At 58.2% G+C, this 23,187-nt stretch overlaps 1 protein-coding gene across 1 annotated transcript; it reads right to left on the minus strand.

Moving 5' to 3' along the window:
- Positions 1-32: 32 nt before the first annotated feature.
- On the minus strand, positions 33-22,947 carry FASTK (Fas activated serine/threonine kinase). Its single transcript, XM_067535707.1, has 10 exons — positions 22,819-22,947; positions 21,570-22,182; positions 16,505-16,975; positions 15,453-15,601; positions 15,027-15,243; positions 14,612-14,771; positions 12,635-12,726; positions 9,977-10,610; positions 9,412-9,526; positions 33-895 (listed from the first exon to the last, which is right to left on the minus strand). The coding sequence occupies exons 2-10, from the start codon at positions 22,135-22,137 to the stop codon at positions 809-811; spliced, it is 2,493 nt and encodes an 830-aa protein (XP_067391808.1). The 5' UTR covers positions 22,138-22,182; positions 22,819-22,947; the 3' UTR covers positions 33-808.
- Positions 22,948-23,187: the final 240 nt, after the last annotated feature.

Genomic DNA, 23,187 nt, shown 5'->3' on the forward strand with positions numbered 1-23,187 from the left:
GCCGGGTGCCCAGTGCCACACCCCCTCGGGGGGCTGAAGCAGGCTTGCCCAGCGCCTTGTTCCCCTTCCCGCCCCCGAGCATGCTCCCAGTGCTCGTGGGCCCGGGGAAGGCGCCCTCCCTCCCTGGAGGCTGGGCATGGCAGGAGACGCACTAGGGCTGGCCTTTGCAGCAGCCTGCCCCCCAACCTGCCAGGACGCAGGCTAGTGGGAGGCTGGCTCGTCCCTGTCCCCCCTCCAGGCCAGGCAGGCAGGAGGCAGCGCGTGCCCAGGCCCCCGCGCGGGGGCTGGGGGAGGCAGAGCCCAGCGCTAACAAACAGTGAGGCCAGGGCAGAGTTTTCTCCATTTTTATTGTAAATTTATTCCCCCCCCCCAGGGGCACGAGCCCCTCCCAGGGCCATGTGGGCAAACGGCTCCCACCCCAGGGCAGCCCTGCCAACACACTGGCCTGTGGCCAGACGGCCCTTCCGGCAACCCCCCCCCCCACCTGTGCAGCCGGGAGGGTGGGGGGAAAGGGGGCCACACCAGCAGCAGGTGCTGTAACAGGCTCTTGGCATCGTGCCCCCCACCCGCTCAGACGCAGGAGGGGCGGGGGTGAGTAGCAGGCCCAGCAAGCGCCGCTCCCAGGGGTGGCTGGGAAGGGTGGGGCGTCCCAGCCCTCTTTAAACCCAGACAGGCCCCCCTCCTCACAACGACAATAAATAATAGCCATACTCTACTCCCGCCCCCCACAGCAGCCCCGCCTGCCCCCCGCCCCAGCCCCTGAGGGGAGGCTGCTCCAGCGGCGCCGGGGGCGGGTCTCGGCGTCACTTTAGAAGCGGAGCTCCCTCAGCTTCTGCCGCAGATAGTGCTTGGCTTCCTCGATGCCACTCACCTTCTCCAGCTCCATGTAGGGCAGCTGCGGAGAGCAGAGGAGGGGTCACTCAGCCCCACGGCCAGGCACAGCCCCTTCCTCTGGCCAGGGCCAGGACGGGGGGCCGTTCGCCCTGGGGCACGCAGGCCCTGCCTCCTACAGGAGGATGGTGTTATGGAGCCTCCCCCCCACCCAAGGGGGCCCCCAGCAATCATCTGCAGCCCTGCCTGGAGGTGCTGGGGCTACCCTTGAACCAGCTCCGTTGTGGGGTTCATGGGCGGGTGCTGGGGGCGCTGCTGGCCTGTGCTATACCGGAGGTCAGACTACTGCTCCAACAGCCCCTCGCTGTAGCTATGAGCTAGCCTAGCGGGACGGGGGCTGGGGCCCAGAGCTGGCCTGGTCCCGTGGCCACCACCCCCCTTCCTTCCGCGACTGGAGTGGGCTGGTGGAGCCCTCGGCTGTGGAAGTGCTGCAAGGGGCAGGCGGCCCCTGTGCACGGTCAGAACCTTTGGACAGGAGTCGAGGGGTGGCTGCATGGGCTGGTTCCCTCCTGCCCCCCATGCGCCTATACAGGGCCCAGCAGCCATGCCCATCCCTCCCCCATTCCCACTGTGCCCAAGCTGGCCTCCAGAGGGGGGAATTCAGGGCAAATGGGCTCCACAGACAGAACATCACAATGGCCCCGGCTTCACCCTTCACTCTGGACCTCAGCCCAGGGCCAGGCTGGTCCTTTCCAGATCAAGGGGAGGGTGCGGCAGTGCTCATGGCCGCTATTGAAAGCAGGATTGCAGAACTGCTTCCCACGTTGGCGTCCCAGCCAGGACACGCGTTTGGTAAAGGGCTGGGCTCAGCTCCCAGAGGCAGTTAGTCCTCACGCACATTGAAAATAGCACCTGGGCTCCAGCTAAGAGGACTCAGCCTGGAGGGAAGGGGCATATCTACTGGTTCATAGAGTGATACAGTGAGCCAGCTACGCCCACGAGGGCCTGACACTTGGCAAACTGGTTGAAACCCATGAGATGAACACGCTCTGTTGGAGAAGAGTCAACATGGTTTTTGTAAAGGGAAATCACGCCTCACTAATCTACTAGAATTCTCCGAGGGGATCCACAAACGTGTGGAGACGGGTGACCCAGTGGATATAGTGTGCTTGGACTTTCAGCAAGCCTTTGACAAGGCTCTTAAGCACAGTAAGCTGTCATGGGATGAGAGGGAAGATCCTCTCCTGGATCAGTGACTGCTTAAAAGACAGGAAACCCAAGATAGGGATAAATGGTCACTTGAGAATGGGGAGAGATAAACAGTAGTCCCCCCCCAGGCCGGTGGTGCCTCATATACCGTGGCATAAGCACGGTACTCCAGGAGGTGCCTGAGCCGGTCCTAGGGGTCTGCTAAGGGGAAAAAAGTTCCAGGTAAGCGTGCAGGGGGCGCGCACTCACCTATATTGGAATGGACATGAGCAACACATCGCGAAGTAGAACTGGGTGACTGGGCAACAAAGTGGCAGATGAAAGTCAATGTTGATAAACGCAAAGTCCTGCACATTGGAAAACCTAATCCCAGCTACACACATAAAACGAGGGCATCTAAATGAGCGGTTACCATTCACGACAGATCTCAGACAGTTCTCTGAAGACGTCTGCTCCGTGTGCGGTGGCAGCCAAAAAAGCTAAGGGGATGTTCGCAACCACTGGGAAAGGGAGAGAGAAGACAGCAAATGTCATACTGCCTCTGTGAATCCAGGGTGCAGTCCCAGCCTGACCACTGCACACAGATCTGGTTGCCCACATCTCAAAAAAGATATCCGGGAATTGGAAAAGTACAGAGAAGGGCAACAAACACGATGCAGGATAGGGAACAGCTTCCATTCATGGAGAGATGAAAAAACCTGAAAAGATGAAAACGGGAATGTGCTGTTTAGCACAGAGAAGGCTAAGACCTGTTCCAGTTTCACCAAAGAGGGTAGTAGCAATCAGACACTGAACAAGGTGAACGCCCGTGATAATGAGGCAGGATCTGAGGCTGAACTAGGGAAAGAACAAGTTAAAAATGACTTAGACACGTGAGATGTCTGCAAGGCACCAGGGCCTGATGCAATGCACCCCAGAACACTCTGGGAGCTGACAGGAGAGCTGAGCCATGAGCAATCATCTTCAAAAACTCAGGGAAGACGGGCGAGAATCCAGAGGACTGGAAGAGGACAAATCTAGTCCCAATCTATACGAAGGGGAGTAAGGACACCCCGGGCAGTTACAGAGCAGTTAGCTTCACTTTGGTACCCGGACAGATAATGGAGCAGATCAAGCAATCAATCTGCAACCCCTAGAAGATACGAAGGTGGTCAGTAACAGTCAGCACGAACTGTCAAGAACAAATGGTGTCCAACCAACCGAATCGCTTTCCTTGACAGAGTAACAAGCCGCGTGGATGGGGGGGAAGCAGTGGATGTGGCATATCTGGACTTTAATAAGTCTTTTGATACTGTCTCACATGATCTCATAAACAAACGAGGGAAATACAACCTAGGTGGAGCTACTGTAAGGTGGGTGCAAAACTGATTGGAAAACCCTTCCCAGAGAGCGGTTCTGTCAAACTGGAAGAGCAGAACGAGTGGGGTCCTGCAGGGATCAGTTCTGGGTCCGGTTCTGTTCAGTAGCTTCGTCAGTGATTAGCTAGTGGCACAGAGCGTACACAGACGAAGTCTGCAGACAATACCAAGCTGGGAGGAGCTGCGCGTGCTTTGGAGGGTGGGATTAAAATTCAAAATGATCTGAACAAACTGGAGAAATGGACTGAGGTAAACGGTGAAACTCACAAAGGAGAAATGCAAAGTGCTGCACTGGGGAAGGACCAATCAGCTGCACGCACAGAATGGGAAACGGCTGCCCAGGAAGGAGTAGGGCAGAAAGGGAGCGGGGGTCAGAGTGGATCACACGCGAATATGAGTCAACAGTGTCACATGGTTACCAAAAAAGCAAACCTTCTGGGCTGTATTAGCAGGAGTGCTGTAAGCCAGACACGAGCAGTGATTCTGCCGCGCTGCGCTGCTCTGCTCTGCGCTGATCAGGCCTCAGCTGGAGTACTGCGTTCAGTTCTGGGCGCCACATTTCAGGAAATATGTGGACAAACTGGAGAAAGTCCAGAGAAGAGCAACAAAAATGATTCAAGGCCTAGAAAACATGAGCTGAGAGGGAAGATTGAAAAAAAGTGGGTTTGTTTAGCCTGGGGAAGAGAAGAGTGAGGGGGGCACAACGGTTTTCAAGTATGTAACAGGTTGTTTCAAGGAGGAGGGAAAATGATTGTTCTTACCTCTGAGGAGAAGACAAAAATCAAGGGGTTTAAACTGCTGCAAGGCAGATGAGGGTGGACATTAGGAAAAACTTCCTAACTGTCCGGGTGGTTCAGCACTGGAACAAACTGCCCAGGGAGGCTGCGGAACCTCCATCACTGGTGGTTTTTAAGAAGTTGTTTGACAAACACCTCTCAGTTACGACGTAGTCCTGCCTTGCGTGCAGGGGACTGGACTAGATGACCTCGGGAGTCCCTTCCAGTCCGACACACCTAGGAGTCTATGGTCTTTGGGGGGCTAGTAAATTGACCTCAGCAAGCCTTGGAGAGGGCAGGGTGAAATCTGGCAAGCTGTGTCACATGGATGCGTGAACTTAATTCCCCAAGACAGGTTCTTGTTGCAATTGCAGACTTCCTCTTAGGGTGGAGATGAGGGACGGGATGGCCTGACAGCTCTCTGGAGGGAGGTATGGCTCTGCCAGTGTGGAATCTAGACAGCCCCTATGAATTCTGTGGACAGGGAGGAGCGAGACAACTTATAATTCACTCTCTCCCCTAAGGAGTGAAAGGGTGAGGGCAGTGGACAGGGCAGGGCTTCTCTCAGAAGCCAGGTGTGGGTAGAGGTGTGTTCCCTGTCGTCTTGGATGAGCGACTCCAGCCAAGGATTTAGCAAACACGCTTGGGACCGCAAACAGCTAGAGCCTTGCATTGTAGCAGTCATGTCGCACTGAACCAGGGACAGCCTCTGGGCTGGAGGAACGGATTGGAAAACGAACGTGGGGAAGGTTGGCAGCCCCGAGCCAACCCTGAGCATCTAGAGGGCATGAAGGAGGCTTGTGTCACCTTCTGAACTGGAGCTGATGGATTTGTTCAGTCACCTCAGTTCCAGGAGAGGCCACACTCCCCTTTTTCTTCTGGGATAAGTAGTGGGGACTCCTGAGGTAGGACTTCTATGCCCCTGGGGAACAGAGAATCCTAGACTCTTAGAAGATTAGGGTTGGAAGGGACCTCAGGAGGTCACATCTAGTCCAACCCCCTACTCACAGCAGGACTAACCTCAGCTAAACCATCCCAGCCATGGCTTTGTCAAGCCTCAGCTTAAAAACCTCTGAAGATGGAGATTCCACCACCTCCCTAGGTAACCCATTCCAGTGCTTCACCACCCTCCTAGCAAAATAATTTTTCCTAATATCCAACCTAGTCCTCCCGCCCTGCAACTTGAGACCATTGCTCCTTGTTCTGTCATCTGCCACCACCACCGAGAACAGCCTAGCCCCATCCTCCCTGGAACCCCCTTTCAGGTAGTTAAAGGCAGCTATCAAATCCCCCCTCATTCTTCTCTTCTGCAGACTAAACAAGCCCAGTTCCCTCAGCCTCTCCTCATAAGTCCTGTGCTCCAGCCCCCTCATCATTTTTGTTGCCCTCCGCTGGACTCTCTCCAACTTCTCCACATCCTTTTTGTAGTGGGGGGCCCCAAACTGGACACAATACTCCAAATGCGGCCTTACCAGTGCAGAATAGAGGGGAATAATCACTTCCCGCGATCTGCTGGCAATGCTCCTTCTAATGCAGCCCAATATGCTATTAGCCTTCCTGGAAACCAGGGCACACTGCTGACTCATATCCAGCTTCTTATCCACTGTTACCTCCAGGTCCTTTTCTGCAGAACCGCTACTTAGCTCGTCGGTCCCCAATCTGTAGCAGTGCATGGGATTCTTCCGTCCTAAGTGCAGGACTCTGCACTTGTCCTTGTTGAACCAAATCAGATTTCTTTTGGCCCAATCCTCTAATTTACATAGGTCACTCTGAATCCTATCCCTGCCCTCCAGCATATCTACCATTCTCCACAGCTAAGTGACATCTGTAAACTTGCTGAGGGTGCAATCTACCCCATCCTCCAGATCATTAATGAAGATGTTGAACAAAACCGGCCCCAGGACCGACCCCTGGGGCACTCCGCTTGTGACCAGCTGCCAGTTAGACATCAAGCCGTTGATTACTACCTGCTGAGCCTGACGATCCAGCCAGCTCTCTATCCACTTCCCTCTGCCATATCCTGTAAGATGGATCCCTGCAGGGGGATGAGGAAGGGACAGTGTACGAAGGGCAGTGTACAAAGCAGCCTTTGGTAACTACTATGAAGCAATCTCAGCCCAGGCCTGGGAAAAATGGGAAAGAGCAACAAAAGTAGGGTACGGAGAGAGGCTGTGGAGGGATTGGTCCGTGGCTCTCTGACTTGAATGTCAAATCTGCTCCTTCGGAGATGATGCCCGATGGGTGGTAGAAGAGAAAGGAGCTCTCTGTGGGAGAAGCAACATTTCCTCTTAGCAGCATAGACAGCTGCCTCTGTTGCCAGAAAGTTCTCTGTCCAAACTGGCCCTGGTCAAGTGGGTTTCTCCTGGAAGCAGGTGCACTGAGTCCGTCAGGGTGTGCAATGAACCTTCCATCTGAGAGCCAAAAAGGCCCAGCCCTTGGAGGAGATCTTCGATAGCATTTGGGGCCTCTGTGGCAGTCCCCGAGAGTGGGAGCCAGGCTGCCCAGGCCTTGGCTCAGGCCACCTGCACAAGATTGTCAACAGGAAGATTTATGCCCCATCAGCTCTGCGGCATGCTTGGTGAATGGGGCCTGATACTTGCGAGATGCCAGAGACTACGCTTTGGAGTGCAGGGATCGAATCTCTGAGATCCTTACCCGTCAGGGAAGCTCTCAGTAGCCTCACGCTTAGATTTGTCCGGTGCCACAGACACCATCTAAAGCACCAAGAGCTGGGTGAGAGCAGAAGTACTCAAGTCAGATCCTGCCTGGTCCTTCCCAGGCCCTGGGATGCCTTGGGTTAGTGGCACTGCCAGTCTGCCTGGGGGCAGTGTGAGGGGAAGATATCACACAAGTGATGTGCTTTCTCCCACCCTGCTGAGGCCCATACCTCAGGCACATGCTCTTCCCAGACACTCCCAGAAGGACTAGAAGTCAGCTTGTGTGTGTGTGTGGTGGTGGGGGGGGGAGGAGGAGAGAGAGAGGAGGGGAGGATTGGAGCAGGTGTCACAGCTTTGCTTGGGGAGGAAGAAGGTGCAGAGAATAGGATGGGTTTGTGGCTTCCAGTGGATTGGGGACATGGTCATCTTTTTCCTTTCCTCTCCGTGCACCTCTCCATCATCTTCAGATTCTTCTTCATCTCGGAGGTTCTGGTTATCTGATCAAGGACGAGTATCTGGCATGCTGGATGGAGGGCCCCGAGGCAGCAGGCCAGAGGGACAGGCCTGATGATGGGGGTCTGAGGCGATGTCTGCCAGGGCGGTCCTGGCTGTCTGAAGGCAGTGTGTCTGGGTGTTCTGGAGGGGAGAATATCAGGTGCCCCTTGACTGAATCCTGTTGCCTTCTCCAGGGAAACCCCAGGAGGTGTTGGCTGTCTGGTGAGGGTCACACCTGGACGCTGGAGAAGGGGGGCAGGGGCATATTTGCTCTAGGGGAGGTGCCATCCTCCCTGGTAGGAAGAGAAAGTCCTAGTGCCAAGGGGAGCTGGTGCCAGGAACATCAGTACCAAAGCTGCGCTGTCCTTCGGTCAGATCTGCTGGCACGGCTCACGACTCGTATCGGTGCCAGTCCAGTACAGTGGGTGCTGGTGTCTGTGTTGGTGCCAGCACCCAGAGAGCCCTTGCAGTGCCAGCCTTTGGTTAAAGTCCACGTTTAAGACCAAAAGGGGCCACGGGGTCATGGAGCCTGACCTCCGCCTATCACACCACCCAGCGCACACACCATGCCAGCAGGGGCTGAGCTGGCTTCCACTGAAGTCAGAGGAGGCCGAGGGCCAGCTGTGCTGCCTGTGCGGAGCGGCCTGCCATCTAGAAGAGTCAGATGGTTCATGACTCTGGTTTCCTCCGCACTCTGGTGCAGAGGCTTGTGGCCAATCCCCGGGGTACAGCACGCGATCTGCTCCACCTGGGGGAGGCAGTGGTGGTGCCGATGTCCCAGCCAGCACAGTGCGCCCTAGAGGACTGAGAACCACACATCAAGAGCCGTGCCTGGTAGTGATCCCAGGCAGGGTCCCTATCTCCTGGGTGCTGACGGAGCAGTATCTCAGGGAGGAATGTCTCTGCATGGAGCGGTCCACCAGGCAGGGCTTGAGCAGTGAGCTCCTGGGAGTGTGACCTGGAGCCAACCTGCCGGAGTACGAGCAGCTCAGAGCAACAGGTGAAATAGCCTCCCTCACACACCAGGCCTGGCTCCGAGCCAAAGGACCGGCTCAGCCACAAGCTGCGGCACCCAGGAGCCATTAGAAGAAAAGCAACCAGTCAGGGGACCCAGGCGAGGAGCGTCCCTAGATGGAACGAGCTGGCCTCAGTCACACAAGCCGATTGGAGTGGAAGAGTGCAGGTGTCCCCACTGAGCCCCGGCTCGCTGCCACAGGCACTCAGGGGAGCGGAGAGGTGGTTGGGCCCCCTGCCCTCAGGTGGGGCACCCAGATATTCAGACACAGCAGAGGATGCTGCTGACCCAAGATGCCAATCTCACATGCATGGGGAGCCTGCTTCAAGTGGGGACCCCCTGGACGGGGTCTGGAAGAGCCACCAGGACAGGCAGGCCACGTCATCCTGCCTGACCCTTCAACCTCTACCCTAAGCAGCCCCTCAAAGAAATCCCAGGCCCTTAGCCACCGCTGGCCAACAGCGGCCACCCCTGGGTCACTGATGCTGCCCAGCTGCTGAGCTGGCCTGGATCTGTGCTGGGCACCCAGCGGCAGCTCTGGGCAGAGGCGCCTGGCCCTCCCCACAGGCAGCGTGTGCTGCGAGCGAAACCACCATGCTGGCCAGGCAGCATCAGTTCGCACCCCCCATTGGCAGTGGAGCGTCCCTAGCCCTGCAACGAGACCAGCCAGGGAGTGTGGGGCGGGGCTGAACTCCGCAGGCCCATGGCAGGCACGGAGTCTCCCTGGATCAGGAGATTCTGTGGAGGAGGGGATAACAGCATCCCCTGCTCCAGCCACCCACATCCCTGAGCGCAGGGTCGCCACCAGACACTGGGTGACTGAACACAGGATCCCCAGAGCCTCACCTCTAGGGGGTGTCACACAGAGCCCCCTTCACCGCACAACCTGCCCCCGGCTCTCTAGGGGAAGGACCACCGCTCAACACACAGCCAGGCCCTGTCATAAACACTCTCCAGCCAGCAGGGCGACTAGCCCATCCCCACAACCACAAGGCAGTCAGCACAACTGCTGCACGCAGGAGGGCCCCATGATGTCAGCCCAGCCCCAACCCCAACCCCAGGCCACATACCTGAACCAGACAGTAACCCAGCAGCTTCAAGTGTCTGTCCCTCATGGCTCGCGAGCCCACCAGGATGTCCGAGTTCTGGCAGTAATGCCACTTGTCGTTGACTGATAGGATCACCCTGCCGAGGACAGAGCAGGTGGGGCAAAGGGTAATTCTGCCGCCCAATACCCCACCATGGGGGGAAGGGAGGGAGCTGGGGCAGCAGCATTACACCCCAGATAACCCAATGCCAAGGGAAGGGAAGGGGTGAGCACTGCCCCAATGCCAGACACCCAGGGCCAGGGGGAAGAGGATTGGCCCAGTCTGGCCCCTAGACCCTATGGCAGCATTACCCACTAATGGGCATGCTGCACCTGATACCTACGGCCGAAGGAGGGGGCACACCTGGGTCGGGTGTGTCCTGCTACTTACAGCCGGCCAGGGGGTGAGGTTTCCCAACGCAGGGCCCTAGGCCTGAGCATGCTCTGTACAGATGCCCTACAGTGGCTGAGGGTCGGATTGTCTCAGCCAGCAGGGGAGGGGGGGACAGGAACAGTGCTGGGAGTTCACATCTTGCCCTGCCTGGTACCTCTGAATCTCTTCAGCTCCCTGCAGCCCGTCACTTGGTCCTCTCTTGGGGCTGGGCATGTGTGGGGAGGGTGGGGCGCCGGTCTCCTCGGCGGGGGCTGCGTTCCCCTCCTCCAGCTCATCCTGGGCCTGCTGTCCCCTGAAGCAGTCGTGATCAGGCCCGGGGCAGCTGGCTGCAGCCTCCCCTTCCTCCAGGATCTTGCTGATAGGGAAGTGGAAGAGGGCGGCTGTGGAGGCGCCCCTGGGTGAGCAGTCAGGAGTGCTGGCAGGCTGCGTGGCCAGGCACTCAGAGGGGCTGCTCAGCGTGGAGCTGCCCTGGCTCTCCAGGGACTGCTCTTTGCTCAGGCTGCAGTAGTAGTCTGATGGGGGCTGGTAGCAGGGGCCCCCAGGGGCTGGGCAGAGCGCGGGCAAGAAATGCCCAGCTAGGTCGCTCTCCCGGGGGCCCTCGGCGCTGCTGGGTGTCTCCGAAGCAAACGGCGTGAAGTCCTGCAAGTCGGAGGTGAGGGCCAGGACGCTGGACTGCAGGCAGCTGGCAGCAGGGGACACTCCAGGGCGGGCGGAGGCGACCTTGTAGGCTGCAGGGACATGGGCAAGAGGCAGGACCGTGCCCGAGCGGTTAATCCACAACAGGAAATCTGCCGAGACAGAGCATGGGTCAGAGGCAGGAGCTGCTGCTGCAGGGTCCAAAGGGTGGGGCACCCTAGGTACCACTACATTCCCTAGCCCCAGGGAGAGGGGCAGCAAACGGGCACCAGGGGCTGGGGCACTGCTCACACACACCCCGACGCGCTGGCTGCCAGGTGCGGCAGAGCAGGGTACGTCCATGTCACACGGGGAGCTCCCTTCCATGGAGCCTCCACGTCAGTGACTCACGTCTTGCTGCTGCCCCCTGCGGACGAGGGACTGACCCCAGCAGAGCGGCTGGGTCTGAGAAGCAGGCACAGAGCAAGCCAGGGCCATTGCTGCTCATTGTCTCGCACACCAGGCCACCCCCAAGGACAAGCAAGTCTCTACACAGAAGCCGGGACGGGAACTCAGGCCTGAAAGCACCGATACAGCTAGACCAACTCCTCCTCGTGGGGATGTAGCATCTGGCAGCAGGAGTGTGCGCCGCACGATGCGCCCCCGTGAAGGACGTTGCAGGGGCAAAGGCGCCGTTCCCAGTAGAACTGCGTTTGCACTGGGGCTTTTGCAGGTTTAGAAATGTCAGAGACGAAAACCCCCACCCCACCCGAGTGACGTTTCTCATGCAGAGGAGGCCTAAGGCCAGGTCTGCTGCTACTTACAGTGCATACCACGCCAGCACAGCGCTCCTCGGTGGGTCTAGCTAAGACTAGCAACTCTGCCCTTGTGCCAGCACAGCTGATTGCGCAGCTGAGTGAGCTACCCCGGGAACAGCCCTGCTTGGTCGGTAGAGCTGTGTCTACACGAAGGCGTCTGCTGGCACAGCTCCGTCGTCACAGATCACAGCTCCCCACCTCCCCAGGCAGCGTGGCTGTGCTGGCAGGAGTCCTGCCTGTATTTCACGGCATGCCCTCTGAACGGGGCAGACCACCACCACACACAGGAAGCCTGGGCTAAGGAGAGAGGAGGCAGGAAGGGCTGCGTGGCCTGTGGACGCTGACCAAACCCAGGACTCACTAGGGGTGGGTCACACAAGGGGCTGTGCTCAGGATGCTGTACTTCCAAGATCCATACCTCTCCAGTGATTCCAAGAGTGAAGAGCCTGTGGTTAAGAATTTCCTTTGCTAAGCCTGTGCTCTGAGCATTCCTGCCATGCTGTCCCCAACGGGTTAACTGAACAGCTCGGAGCACTCCCAGAGAGGTGGGACTCTGAGGGAACAGGTACAAGCAACAGGGGCCCAGGTCTGGGTGGGGGAGGTCTAAGGTTGCTGAGCTGCAGAGCCCCATGCCCCAAGGAAGAGTGATGGACCTGGGCGTGCACCTCCGCGACCCAGAGCCAGGAACAGTGACCCAGCTGGCCCAGGAGCACGTGGGACCAGCAGCTGGCTCCACTCACAATGACTGATGTCCTTAGGAAGAGGGACTGGGCCACGGGGTGACACAAAGCTGGGCCGTCCAGTGGGGAAGGGAGTGTGTCTGTCCTGGAAAGACCCGCTGCAATATGGGTGTAGGGCTAGGCCTGTCCAGCGTGGAAGGGGTCACCACCCTGAGGTGACCCCCCTCCCTCCCACAGGGGTGTAGGACTAGGTCAGGCCAGCGGGAGGAGGAGTCACTGCCCTGGGGAACCCACTGCCACACAGAGAGGTGCAGGGCTAAGTCTGCCCAGCAGGAGGGGGTCACTGCCCCCGGGGGCAGTTTAACCACTTCCCCTCAGGGCCCGTATCTCATTCGCAACAATCTCCTGTCCCCACACCAGGCTCCCGCAGTGGGGCTGGCTGAGATTTTGCTCTTTCCATCTCTCCAGCCCTAGGAAACACTGAATTCCCTCCGACTTGTCCTCTCATTCTGAGGGGCTCAGCTCAGCCAGGGAGGGGTCTCTCCGGGGCCCCCCAGGGACGTGTGTCCCATCTCCTCTCTCCCTGAGGCTGCGTCTCTTCTGTGGTGCCTGGGGCCCACAGTCAGAGAGGACTGCCTGGCCCCACCCACTCCTGCTCCCCAGGGACGTCCCCCCAAGCTAGCTCCCCAGCCATGTTACCTGTGCAGTATCCCGGGAGCAGCACCTCGTCCTGCCGGTAGCATTTCTCTCCCACCAGCTGCCTCAGGGCCTCAGCCACCAGCCCCTTGTAACTGAAGGGAGGAACAAGAGGGGTCACAGCAAACCCCAGCCAGGACCCCAGCCTCCTTCCGTCCGGCTCTGCCATCCTCCCTGCAGCTGCTGTTCTCACCTCCTTCCTAGGCCACAACACCCACAGCCGTCAGACCCGTCCCTGCTGAGCCCACAGGGCCGCACACCAGACGTCAGAGCGACCCAGCTCCGCGGCTCAGGGGCTTGTGAAATCCACAGCCGTGTGACATAGCTAGGCCGAGCTACGTCGGTGCAGTCAGTGCTAGGTCGACAGAAGAATTTGGCTGCCGGCCTAGCTCCCGCTTCTCGGGGAGGCACTACAGTGACGGGGCCCCTCCCACGGCCGTGCCAAGTGTCTACATGGAAGTGCTACAGCAGCATCGCTCCAGAGCCGCACTGCAGCAATGTACGTGTAGACGCCCTCGGCGAGTGTGACGTCCTTGGTGCGGCACAGCACCAGCCATCTCCACCTCACCCTCAGACTATCAATGCCCTGCTCGCTTGCTGGGTAGCGGGAAGCTTCTCTTCCCAGTGCATGAGGGACAGAGCTGGCGGGGGAGCAGCGCAGCACAGAGCTGAGAGCGGGACTCCGAGGGGATCACAATGGCAGTCAAGGTCAGCGAACGTCTCCCCAGTCCAGATGCATCTAGCTCTCACCTCACTGGAGAACTAACAGCTCCCATGGCCTCCCCGCTTACCTTCATGGCCTCTGTGCAGAGGAGAGACAGGCAACAGCCTGCGGTTGCCATGCCCCACCCTCCCCAGCAACGCTCATGGCATTAATGCAGGTCCCTTGGCCTGACTCTAATCATATGTCCTCTGACCTGAACTGCCTGCTGGGATCAAACCCTGACCCCCCCCCCCCCCCCATCACCCCAGCCTGGGCACTGCACCCTGACCTGTACCGCCTGCTGGGATCAAACCCTGACCCCCCGCCCCCCCCATCACCCCAGCCCGGGCACCACGCCCTCTGCCGCCGGCTGGGATCAAACCCTGACCCCCCCCCCCCCAATCACCCCAGCCTGGGCACTGCACCCTGACCTGTACCGCCTGCTGGGATCAAACCCTGACCCCCCCCCATCACCCCAGCCCGGGCACCACGCCCTCTGCTGCCTGCTGGGATCAAACCCTGACCCCCCCATCACCCCAGCCTGGGCACCGCACCCTGACCTGTACCGCCTGCTGTGATCAAACCTCCCTGTGACAAAGTGGGAAAGTTCTTAATGAAGACTGTGTGTGCCTCAGTTTCCCCCATGTATTATTCAGGTATCTGGGTGATGGGTTAAGGGTGTGTGATCTGTGCAGTGACCACAAAGGGCAGGTGTGGCTGCCTTTAACTAGCTGTGCACAGACCATGGCTGGAGCCCAGCCCCTGCCAGGCGTTGGAGCGGGGGAGGGGAACTTGCCTGGGGAAACAGAGGCCAGGGTGGGGGGAGGCGTGTCTGCGGCTGGCTGGCAGAGTCAGTCCGTGGGGGCCCAGGGAGCAGAGCCCAGGAATGGGGCTGTGGGACGCCCCCCGACGGTCGTTGCTGTAACGCTGACAAAGTCTGTTCTGCGCTGTGACGCTGAGCACTAATTAACCCAGCTCATTCCCACGCTGGCTGGGAATCGCCTCCGCCTGCAAGGCGGGTGCAGGGCCCCTTTGGGGCGTGGAAGGGCCCCCGGCGTCCCATCCAGGGGGACTCTCAGCAGGAAGCTCACGGCGCAGCAGAGGCGCTGGATGCTTCGAGGCCAGATTTGGGAGGCAGCTGCACTGGTGTGAGGGGCCCTATGGGGGACCCAGCCCCTAGGGTCCTGGCTGGCTTCACCCCGCGTGGTTCCAGAGCACCGTTCCTGTGGAACTCGGTCACACCCCCCATCACCCGAGGCTGGGTAGTGCCCTCTGACCTGTACTTCCTGTTGGCCTCGTCAGCTACCAGAGCGTGGTCAAACATGAGGACCCGGTAGCAGGGGTCAAGGCGTGGGCCCCTGTAATCCCGGAACTCCAGCTCCAGGGCTGTATCCAGCAGAGAGAGGTAGCGACGCATAATCAGCGCATAGGGGCTGCCTGCACCGGGAAAGAGACGGGCAGTAATGCTGTCCCCCTGCTTACCCCAGGATCTTCCTTTCCTGGGGAAGGGGCCAGATCCCAGCAAGAGCCTCTACTCTCAAACCCCCACTCACACACCCATCCCACTCCCTTTCCTGGAATGGGCTGCCGTACCCAACCCCTTGGGTCCCACCTCCCGGCACCTGCTCCTCCCACCCCAGGCCTGGGGGCTGTAACCAGCGACAAGTGTTTCTGGGCAGAGGACTGACATACTCATGACATTGGTGATGAAGGCTGGGGAGAAAACCTGGTGCAGGACAGCCTGGGGGAAGTGCCTGAGCTGAAACATGGACATGAGGATGTTGACAGTGGCCAGGGGCGAGCTGGCTGCCTTCTCCTCCAGGATGGCCTCCAGCTTGGGGAAGAGCTCAGTGTGGTTAGCGGGCCGGTAATTCAGGCGGCTGAAGGGAAACACCAGCTTCTGGATCACCTGCAGCCAGAGAGAGAGTGAGTCAGGCTGGGACAGGTAGGGGTGTGGAGGACAGGCAGGCCTTGCCCTGAAGGGGCCCTTTGCAGGGTATGGCACGTCCCTTGCCTGGTAACTGCGCTGAGATCCCACAGGCTCCCACTTTGTTATCCCCCTTTGCAAGAGGGCAGCTTCGAGCCATTCATGGGGCTGGGCCCGTGCAGGGCGCTCACCTTGCTGTCCAGCTGCTCCCCACGCTTCAACAGGAAGCTGGCGATGGTGTCGAGCAGGCGCAGCTCACGCAGCCTGTGCCGGGCCACGTACTTGGCAATCAGGGCCATCGTGTAGGGGGTGAGGTTCTCTGCCTTCCTGGGGAGCCACTCTGCAAGGAACACCACAGAGCCGAGCCGCATCAGCCAGAGACTGCCACATCCTGGCGGTAATTACAGCCTGGCTGGCCATGGGGGTACTGCTTCCAAGCCAGGTCTCTGCACGCGTCTCCCAAGAGGCTCAGACTGAACAAGGACACTGCTCAGACACTGCTTGCGTGACTGGCCCAGACACCCTGGCTGAGGAGCGCAAGGAGTCAAGCGCAGAGCCCTTGACCATCCCCTGGCGAGTGCGCCCCCCGGAGAACCAGTCCCCTGCCCCCTGAATGAGACAGGCTCCCGTGCGTGCAGCATGCACACTGCAGCTCCCTTCGTCGGACGTCAGGAGATAGGTACGGGTACTCCTGGGGAGAGAGGACGCACAGTTCAGAGGGCGGGCACAGCCCACCACATTTAAACCACCACCGCAGTGGCGAGTCAGCAAGATGGGACAAGGGCTCCTCTGCCGCGGCCAGGGCAGCTCCCATGCAAGCTGCTCAGGCCTCAGAGCTTTTCAGAAGAGTGCAACCCCCCTGTACGGCAGAAAGAGGGCAGGTGTCACACTCCTCCTCCCAGATGGCTGAGGTTCCTTTTGCTCCAAATTCCACAATTTGCAACCAGCCTGGGACACCCCCTGAAACTTACACTTGGGCAACCCCAAATGCAGATATGGCTACTACTCCAGCTCTAAATCCAGGCATTTCCACAGCCCCGCAGCACCGCAGGATCTGGCGCCACTAGAGAAGTGCAAGCATAGCTGAGCTGAGGCTGACTGGATGTCCTTTAAGGGACAAGGAAGGGCAGGAAGAGGGCGTGGAGAGGGCGATCCAGAGCCCAGACCAGTCGACACTGGGGAAAGGTCTGGTCCGGGGAAGCCGGGGAAGCGGGGTCTCGCAAGGGCAGCTCACAGCCCTCACCTGCCATGCTGCGGATGAAGCGCTCCTGGCGATTCTCACAGAAGAGCTGCGAGCTGAAGATGGCCTCTAGAGCCTTGTTGTTGGCCTCCTGAGCACACAGGGCCAACATCTCATCCAGCAGCGCTAACTCGTGTTCCCGCACAGCGCTCACTTGCCCCAGCGTGTGCCTGACCAGGCGCAGGATCTTGCGGTTGTTGAGCAGCTGCTGGTCAGAGGCTGGGTGGCCCTGCAGCGCCTGGGCCCGGAGCCGGTAGTAGGAGAGGAGGAGGAAGAGGGTCTGTGGGTGGCGCTCTTTCTCCAGGTGTCGCTCCAGGCTGCTGAGGCAGGACTCCACCAAGGGGTGGGGGCTGGATGGATGAAGTCTCATCACGCTGCTGAACACCATGGAGACGTCCTTCTGGTTGAAGCGCCCTAGGCGGCTCCGGGACTCATCCTCCAGCACCCGTACCAAGGCTGACTCGCCAGGGAGGCCTGGAGACAGAGCAGGGATTAGGGAACCTTGCCCTCTGGCATGCCTCAGCAGCCACTTGTTGGGGAGCCAGGAAGAAAGGCTGGGCACCACCTCTGCCCCCCTCAGGGCCCTCCCGCCAGCAGTAGTATGAAACTGACCCAGTTCAGGTCAGTTTTGCTGCTGCCTACAGTATAAGAGGAGTCTTGTTAGTTTCCCCCATAGGCTTCTTGGGAAGCTGTGCGTGGCACCAGCAGCACAGGAGCTGCCTGTCTGCAGACTCAGGCCGAGGTGCTGCTGCACCGTGGTCATATACGGAAGGGCCTTCCCAAGGAGAAGAGCTGGAAACGACATTATTTTTCAATGAAAGTGGAGATCCTGCAGAAACGGATCCACTCTGCACCAGGGAAGGCTGCTGATCTCCACGGGTGGGTGAGTGGGTTTTTTAGGACCAGACTGCTGTATCTGCAACCTCCGACTTCCCAGAGCCACAGACACACACAGAAGCCCTCCCCTCCATCACCCTTCAGCTTAAGAATCTCCAGCTCATGGAAAGGGAACCAAATTAAAATTTGTTAGGCCTCTATGTATTCCAGCTGGTCCTGAAGAATCATGCTCCAGAATACCAGCTTCAAAAAATGAGGTTTTAGCTCTTGTGGTTGCAAAGAAAACCTTGAAATGCGACCTGAGCATAACCAATGCCGTGACGCTTGCTTCCGTGCACAGCAAGCCTGAAATGACAGCTCGGAGGGGAGTGGAGGTCCCATTCCTCTCAGGGACTGTTGACGCTGAAACCTAAAGATGCTGATTTCCCTGGGATCATTCTGGGTGTAGTCCGATACGTAGTGAAGTCAATGGAACGACTTGCTGACTGGACCCCCCCAGCAGACACACCTCCCCCACAATCTCACACTGCCTTCTACAGTGAGGAATTTCATGTCTCCTTTGACAACCCAGGAGATGTGGTACTGACCAGGTTAATCATTCCCAACTTGGTTCTCAATTTAAATGAAGCTTTTAATTAAAGTAATTCAAGAAGTGACAGTAGCTAAGACATTAACAGTGATCACAACAGAATTAGACTCAACACCCTAACGGAGGCAAAGCACCAAGAAGTGACAGTGACACTACATTTCAGAAAGAGAGATTGTAATAGAAGGAGGCAGATGTTCAAAAAGGCCCTCAGCTCAGAAATAAAGATAGTAAAATCCCTGCACGTGGCATGGATGCTAGGGAAAAGAAACAAGAGACATTCAGAAAACACACAAGCTGCTAAACAAAAGGGAATCTGAAAGGCAAAGAATAAATCAACAGGGTTAAATGGCAGGGCAAGAGGCTGCATGAGCCAAACAGAAATCCAACAGTACATCCAAGAGCTCTGAAGGAGCTTCAGTACGAAGTGGCTGACCTGCTAAAACTGTAATTGTTTATTCAAACCAGCCACTGTCTCAGACGACTGGAGGGGACCCAATGCTATACCCGTGTTTAAAAGGGTCCTGAGGTGATGCAGGGAAATACAGACCAGTCAGCCTGGCATCCAGGCCTACTGAACTGGTTGAAATGATCATTAACAATAGTATATTAAAACACCTGGACACTCAGGGTTTGGACAAAGTCTGAGCAGCATGGTTTGTGCAAAGGGAAATCACCTCTCATTAATCTGTTGAACCGGCTGACGTAATTTATTTAGACTTTCACAAGGCCTTTTCCAAGGTTCCCCACAAGAGGTGGCTAAAGAAGTGAAGTCATCCTGGGACGAGAGACAAAGTCTTGTCGGAGATCAAAGGCAGGGTGGGGACAGAAAGCAAGAGCAGGAATAGAGGACAGAAGGTTAACAGCGGGGCCGGAAGATGCCACGCTAGGTCCCGCCATTCATCTATTGATCAGTGATCTGGCGGAGGGGAACGGTGGGGAGCAGGGAAGTAGCAACATTTGCAGATGGGGAGTCAGGCCTAGAGAGGGCTGTGAGGAACTCGGAGACCCCAAACCCAGCTGGGTGAAAGGGCTACATGACAGCAAATGAAGTTCACTGTTGACAAATAAGAAATGGGCATCGGAGGGGAAAACATGAACTACTCCTGCACCTGAGAGGGCTCGAAATGAACGGTCAGCGCAGGAGAGGGAGCTGGCACCACTGCAGACAGCTCAGTGGAGATCTCTGCCAATGCGCAGCTGGGCTCAAAAGAGCTGATGGGATGCTGAAGGACGGAGGTGGTGAATAACAGAGACTATTCAAATGCCTTTTTTATAAACCAACGGTGCAGCTTCATCCGGCTCCTGCGTGCAGCCTGGGGTGCTCCATCCCAGCCAGGACATTCCAGAACTAGAGGGGTTCAGACAAGAGCGGTGAGAATGAGCAAGGGCCTGGAAAACTCTCTGACGAGAGGTTGAAGCGACTGGGATTGTTACCTTGGAGGCCAGATGAGTGAGAGGGGATGGAACAAAACGCTATAAAATTAACGACTGGTCTAGAGAAAGGAGATCAGGAGCATTTGTGCTAAGGACAAGGAGACATTCCTTGGGATACCTTGACTTTAGCAAAGCTTTTGATACGGTCTCCAACAGTATTCTTGCCTGCAAGTTACAGAAGTATGGGTTGGACAGAAAGCTGGCTAGATCATAGGGCTCAACAGGTAGTGATCAATGGCTCAATGTCTAGCTGGCAGCCAGTCACAAGCAGAGTGCCCCAGAGGTCGGTCCTGGGGCCAGTTTTGTTCAACATCTTCATTAATGATCTGGAGGATGGGGTAGATTGCACCCTCAGCAAGTTTGCAGATGACACTAAACTGGGGGGTGTGGTAGATATGCTGGAGGGCAGGGATAGGATACAGAGTGACCTAGACAAACTGGAGGATTGGGCCAAAAGAAATCTGATGAGGTTCAGCAAGGACAAATGCAGAGTCCTCCACTTAGGATGGAAGAATCCCATGCACAGCTACAGACTGGGGACCGATGGGCTAGGCAGTAGTTCTGCAGAAAACTGCTGGGGGCTACAGTGGATAAGAAGCTGGATATGAGTCAGCAGTGTGTCCCTATTGCCAAGAAGGCTAATAGCATCTTGGGCTGCGTTAGTAGGAGCATTGCTAGCAGATCGAGGGAAGTGATTATTCCCCTCTATTCAGCATTGGTGAGGCCACATTTCGAGTATTGCGTCCAGTTTTGGGCCCCCCACTACAAAAAGGATGTGGACAAATTGGAGAGAGTCCAGCGGAGGGCAATAAAAATGATTAGGGGGCTGGAGCACAAGACTTATGAGGAGAGGCTGAGGGAACTGGGCTTGTTTAGTCTGCAGAAGAAAAGAATGAGGGGGATTTGATAGCAGCCTTTAACTACCTGAAAGGGGGTTCCAGGGAGGATGGAGCTAGGCTGTTCTCAGTGGTGGCAGATGACAGAACAAGGAGCAATGGTCTCAAGTTGCAGTTGGGGAGGTCTAGGTTGGTGGTGAAGCACTGGAATGGGTTACCTAGGGAGTTGGTAGAATCTCCATCTTCAGAGGTTTTTAAGCTGCAGCTTGATAAAGCCCTGGCTGGGATGATTTAGTTGGGGTTGGTCCTGCTTTCAGAAGGGGTTGGACTAGATGACCTCCTGAGGTCCCTCCCAAGCGTAATCTTCTATGATTCCATGAAATGTAATGGTGGGAAATTCAGACCTGATAAATACATTCCCACAGAGCATGTGATTAAGGTGTGGAACACTCTGCCACAGGGAGTCATTAAATTCTTGACTTCAGTGAGATTCAAAGATGGGTTGGACATTGGTGTGGATACCAAGAACATCCACAACAGTTATCGCAACACACACTCTGCAGGGATATTCGGACTCCTGCTCCGAGGCTGATGCCACTCTGGCTATTAAGGGCTAGGATGAAACCTACTGCTGGGGGAAGATCACCCCACATCTGCTACGACAGGATTCTGATGCCTTCCTCTGAAGCCTCTGGCAGTGGCCACAGACCCTGGGGCTGATCCAGTCGGACCATTCCTATGTTCCTCTCCTACCCATACACTGAAGTGTAGCAGAACCCTGGGATGCTGCCTCTGAATGAAGGCCCAGTTCACTGCAGAGCTCACAGAGCCTGCATCTGAGTTCCTGGCCCCGTTCTCTGCAGAGGGTGTCACCCCAAGCCTGGCTGGGACTGAGCAAGTTAGGACTCACAGCCGCCTCATCACACAGGCACTCTGGGCATTTCAGACAAACACAGGTTACTCAGATTCAAATCTGAGTCTTCTTGTCCTCCCTTGCTCAAACCCCAGAGTGTGTCTCTAGTGCCTTCTGCCCCATACCTGTACTCACAAGCAAAGCTCCTGCGTATACACATAAAGGCAATGTCCCCACGCATATCCAGGCGCCACTCCTTGTCCACACCTTGCAGGTAACCCTCCCTGCTACACAGCTGACCACCTCCAGGGTGGTAACCTCTTTGCCCGTCACATTCTCACAGACTGGGTGTTCCATACCCGAGTGAGCACCCTCCTACCCGCCCAACCCTGTGCTCACCACCCCACTCCAGTTGCACTGCTCCTCACACATACACACTTAGGCAGATAACCTCTTGCTCCACATGCCCAGTCCGGTAAGCCCCCCGTTCCCGTGGCCAGGCAGGCTTGGGGCACTCACCCAGGGCCGCAGCAGCATACAGACAATTGACGATGCTGAAGTTATCGAACTTGGGGCATGCACTGATGATGGCCTGGCAGAGCGCCTGGAACTCAGGCTGCTCCAGCACCTGGTTGGGCCCACGGTTCTCTCCATTCACCACAGTCTGGTCCTGCGGCTGCTGCAGCAGCTGGCCCAGCTTGTGCAGGGCAATGGGGTAATGGCTGGCAGACACCTTGCTGGGGTTCTGGGTGACCCAACGAAGCACTTCCCCCACACTCCTTGACCGCTCTATCAGCCGCTTCATGGTGAAGAAAGTGTCGTAACTCATCTTCTCATGGATGAAGTTCCAGATCTTCCTCTTGCCGCGGCCTCGAGTCCTGCAGGCATCATGAGGCAAGCTCTGGAGCAGCGCAGGGCTGCAGGGATCCAGGGGGAGCAGCACAGCCCGCTGCTTGACTTTCCCTGCACAGTAGCAGCTAGGGTACATCCTGGCCCCCCTCTTGTCACTAGCAGCCAGTCCCTGCAGGACACAGGGCAGTGCACTCTCTGGGCTCAGGGCACGGAGCCACGCCAGCAGGCGCAGCATGGTGAGGGGAGGGCAATTGGAGGGGCTTCTGAAAACAAGGAGAGCCTGAAAGAGAGGAAGAGGAAGAGCATGAACCAGGGCAGAGCCATGGTCCCAGGTTCCCCAGGGCGCAGCCGGGAGGACGCTAACAGCAGCTAATGCAGTAAGGACACCGTCTACCCCCGCTCAAACCTGTCACCAGCGACTGGCTCCCGCACACCTCTGCTGGGACAGGGGCAGCCGGGCGCTCTCCCGCCGCGGGGAGCGCTCCCAGAGCTCCCCTCCAGCCCGGCCCGGCGGGGAGCTCTCCTCAGTCACCCCTCCCGCCCGGCCAGGCGCTCTCCCACAGCCAGCCCTACGGCACCCCTCCCCCCAGCACCCATAGCGGGGAGCCCACCCCAGTCACCCCCCCGCCCGGCCCCAGCCCCACCCCCCAATGGGGAGCTCTCCTCACAGTCACCCCTCCCGCCCCCCAGCCAGGCGCTCTCCCACAGCGGCCCTACGGCACCCCTCCCCCAGCACCCATAGCCTCCCCAGTCACGCCCCCGCCCGGCCCCGGCCCCACCCCCCAGTGGGGCGCTCTCCTCACAGTCACCCCCCCGCCCGGCCCCACCCCCTGGTCTCCCCACAGTCACCCATAGCGGGGAGCGCTCCCAGAGCTGCCCGCCGGCCCGGCCCGGCCCCCCACACCGTGGCCCCTACATGGCGCTCCCGGAGCTCCCGGCCGCGCTGGGGCCCGTCGCCGCCCCGCAGAGCCGCCCAGCCGCCGAGTCCGCCATCTTCCCGGCCGCCCCCGCGCCGCGCCGCCGCCAATCGCGGTCGCGGCCCTCCCGCGCCCCGCCCCACACTGCCGGGGGCGGAGCCTGCTGCGCGCCCTGCCCCCTTCTCCCCGGCCGGTCCCCCCGCCCCCGGCAGCTGCCGCCCGAGCGGGATGGACAGAGATCATTTGCATATGCTAATGAGGGGCGGGCGTTACCCTGCGAACCTCGCGGCCACCGGCAAGGGCGCGCGACAAGCGGGGATTGGCCGACGCCTCGATGACGTCACCCCGCCGCCAGAGAGAGCGGGATG

This window comes from Emydura macquarii, unplaced genomic scaffold (genome assembly GCF_026122565.2).
Source record: "Emydura macquarii macquarii isolate MOO-44397 ecotype Brisbane River unplaced genomic scaffold, CSIRO-AGI_Emac_v2 contig_3511, whole genome shotgun sequence".
Lineage (NCBI taxonomy): Eukaryota > Metazoa > Chordata > Testudines > Chelidae > Emydura > Emydura macquarii.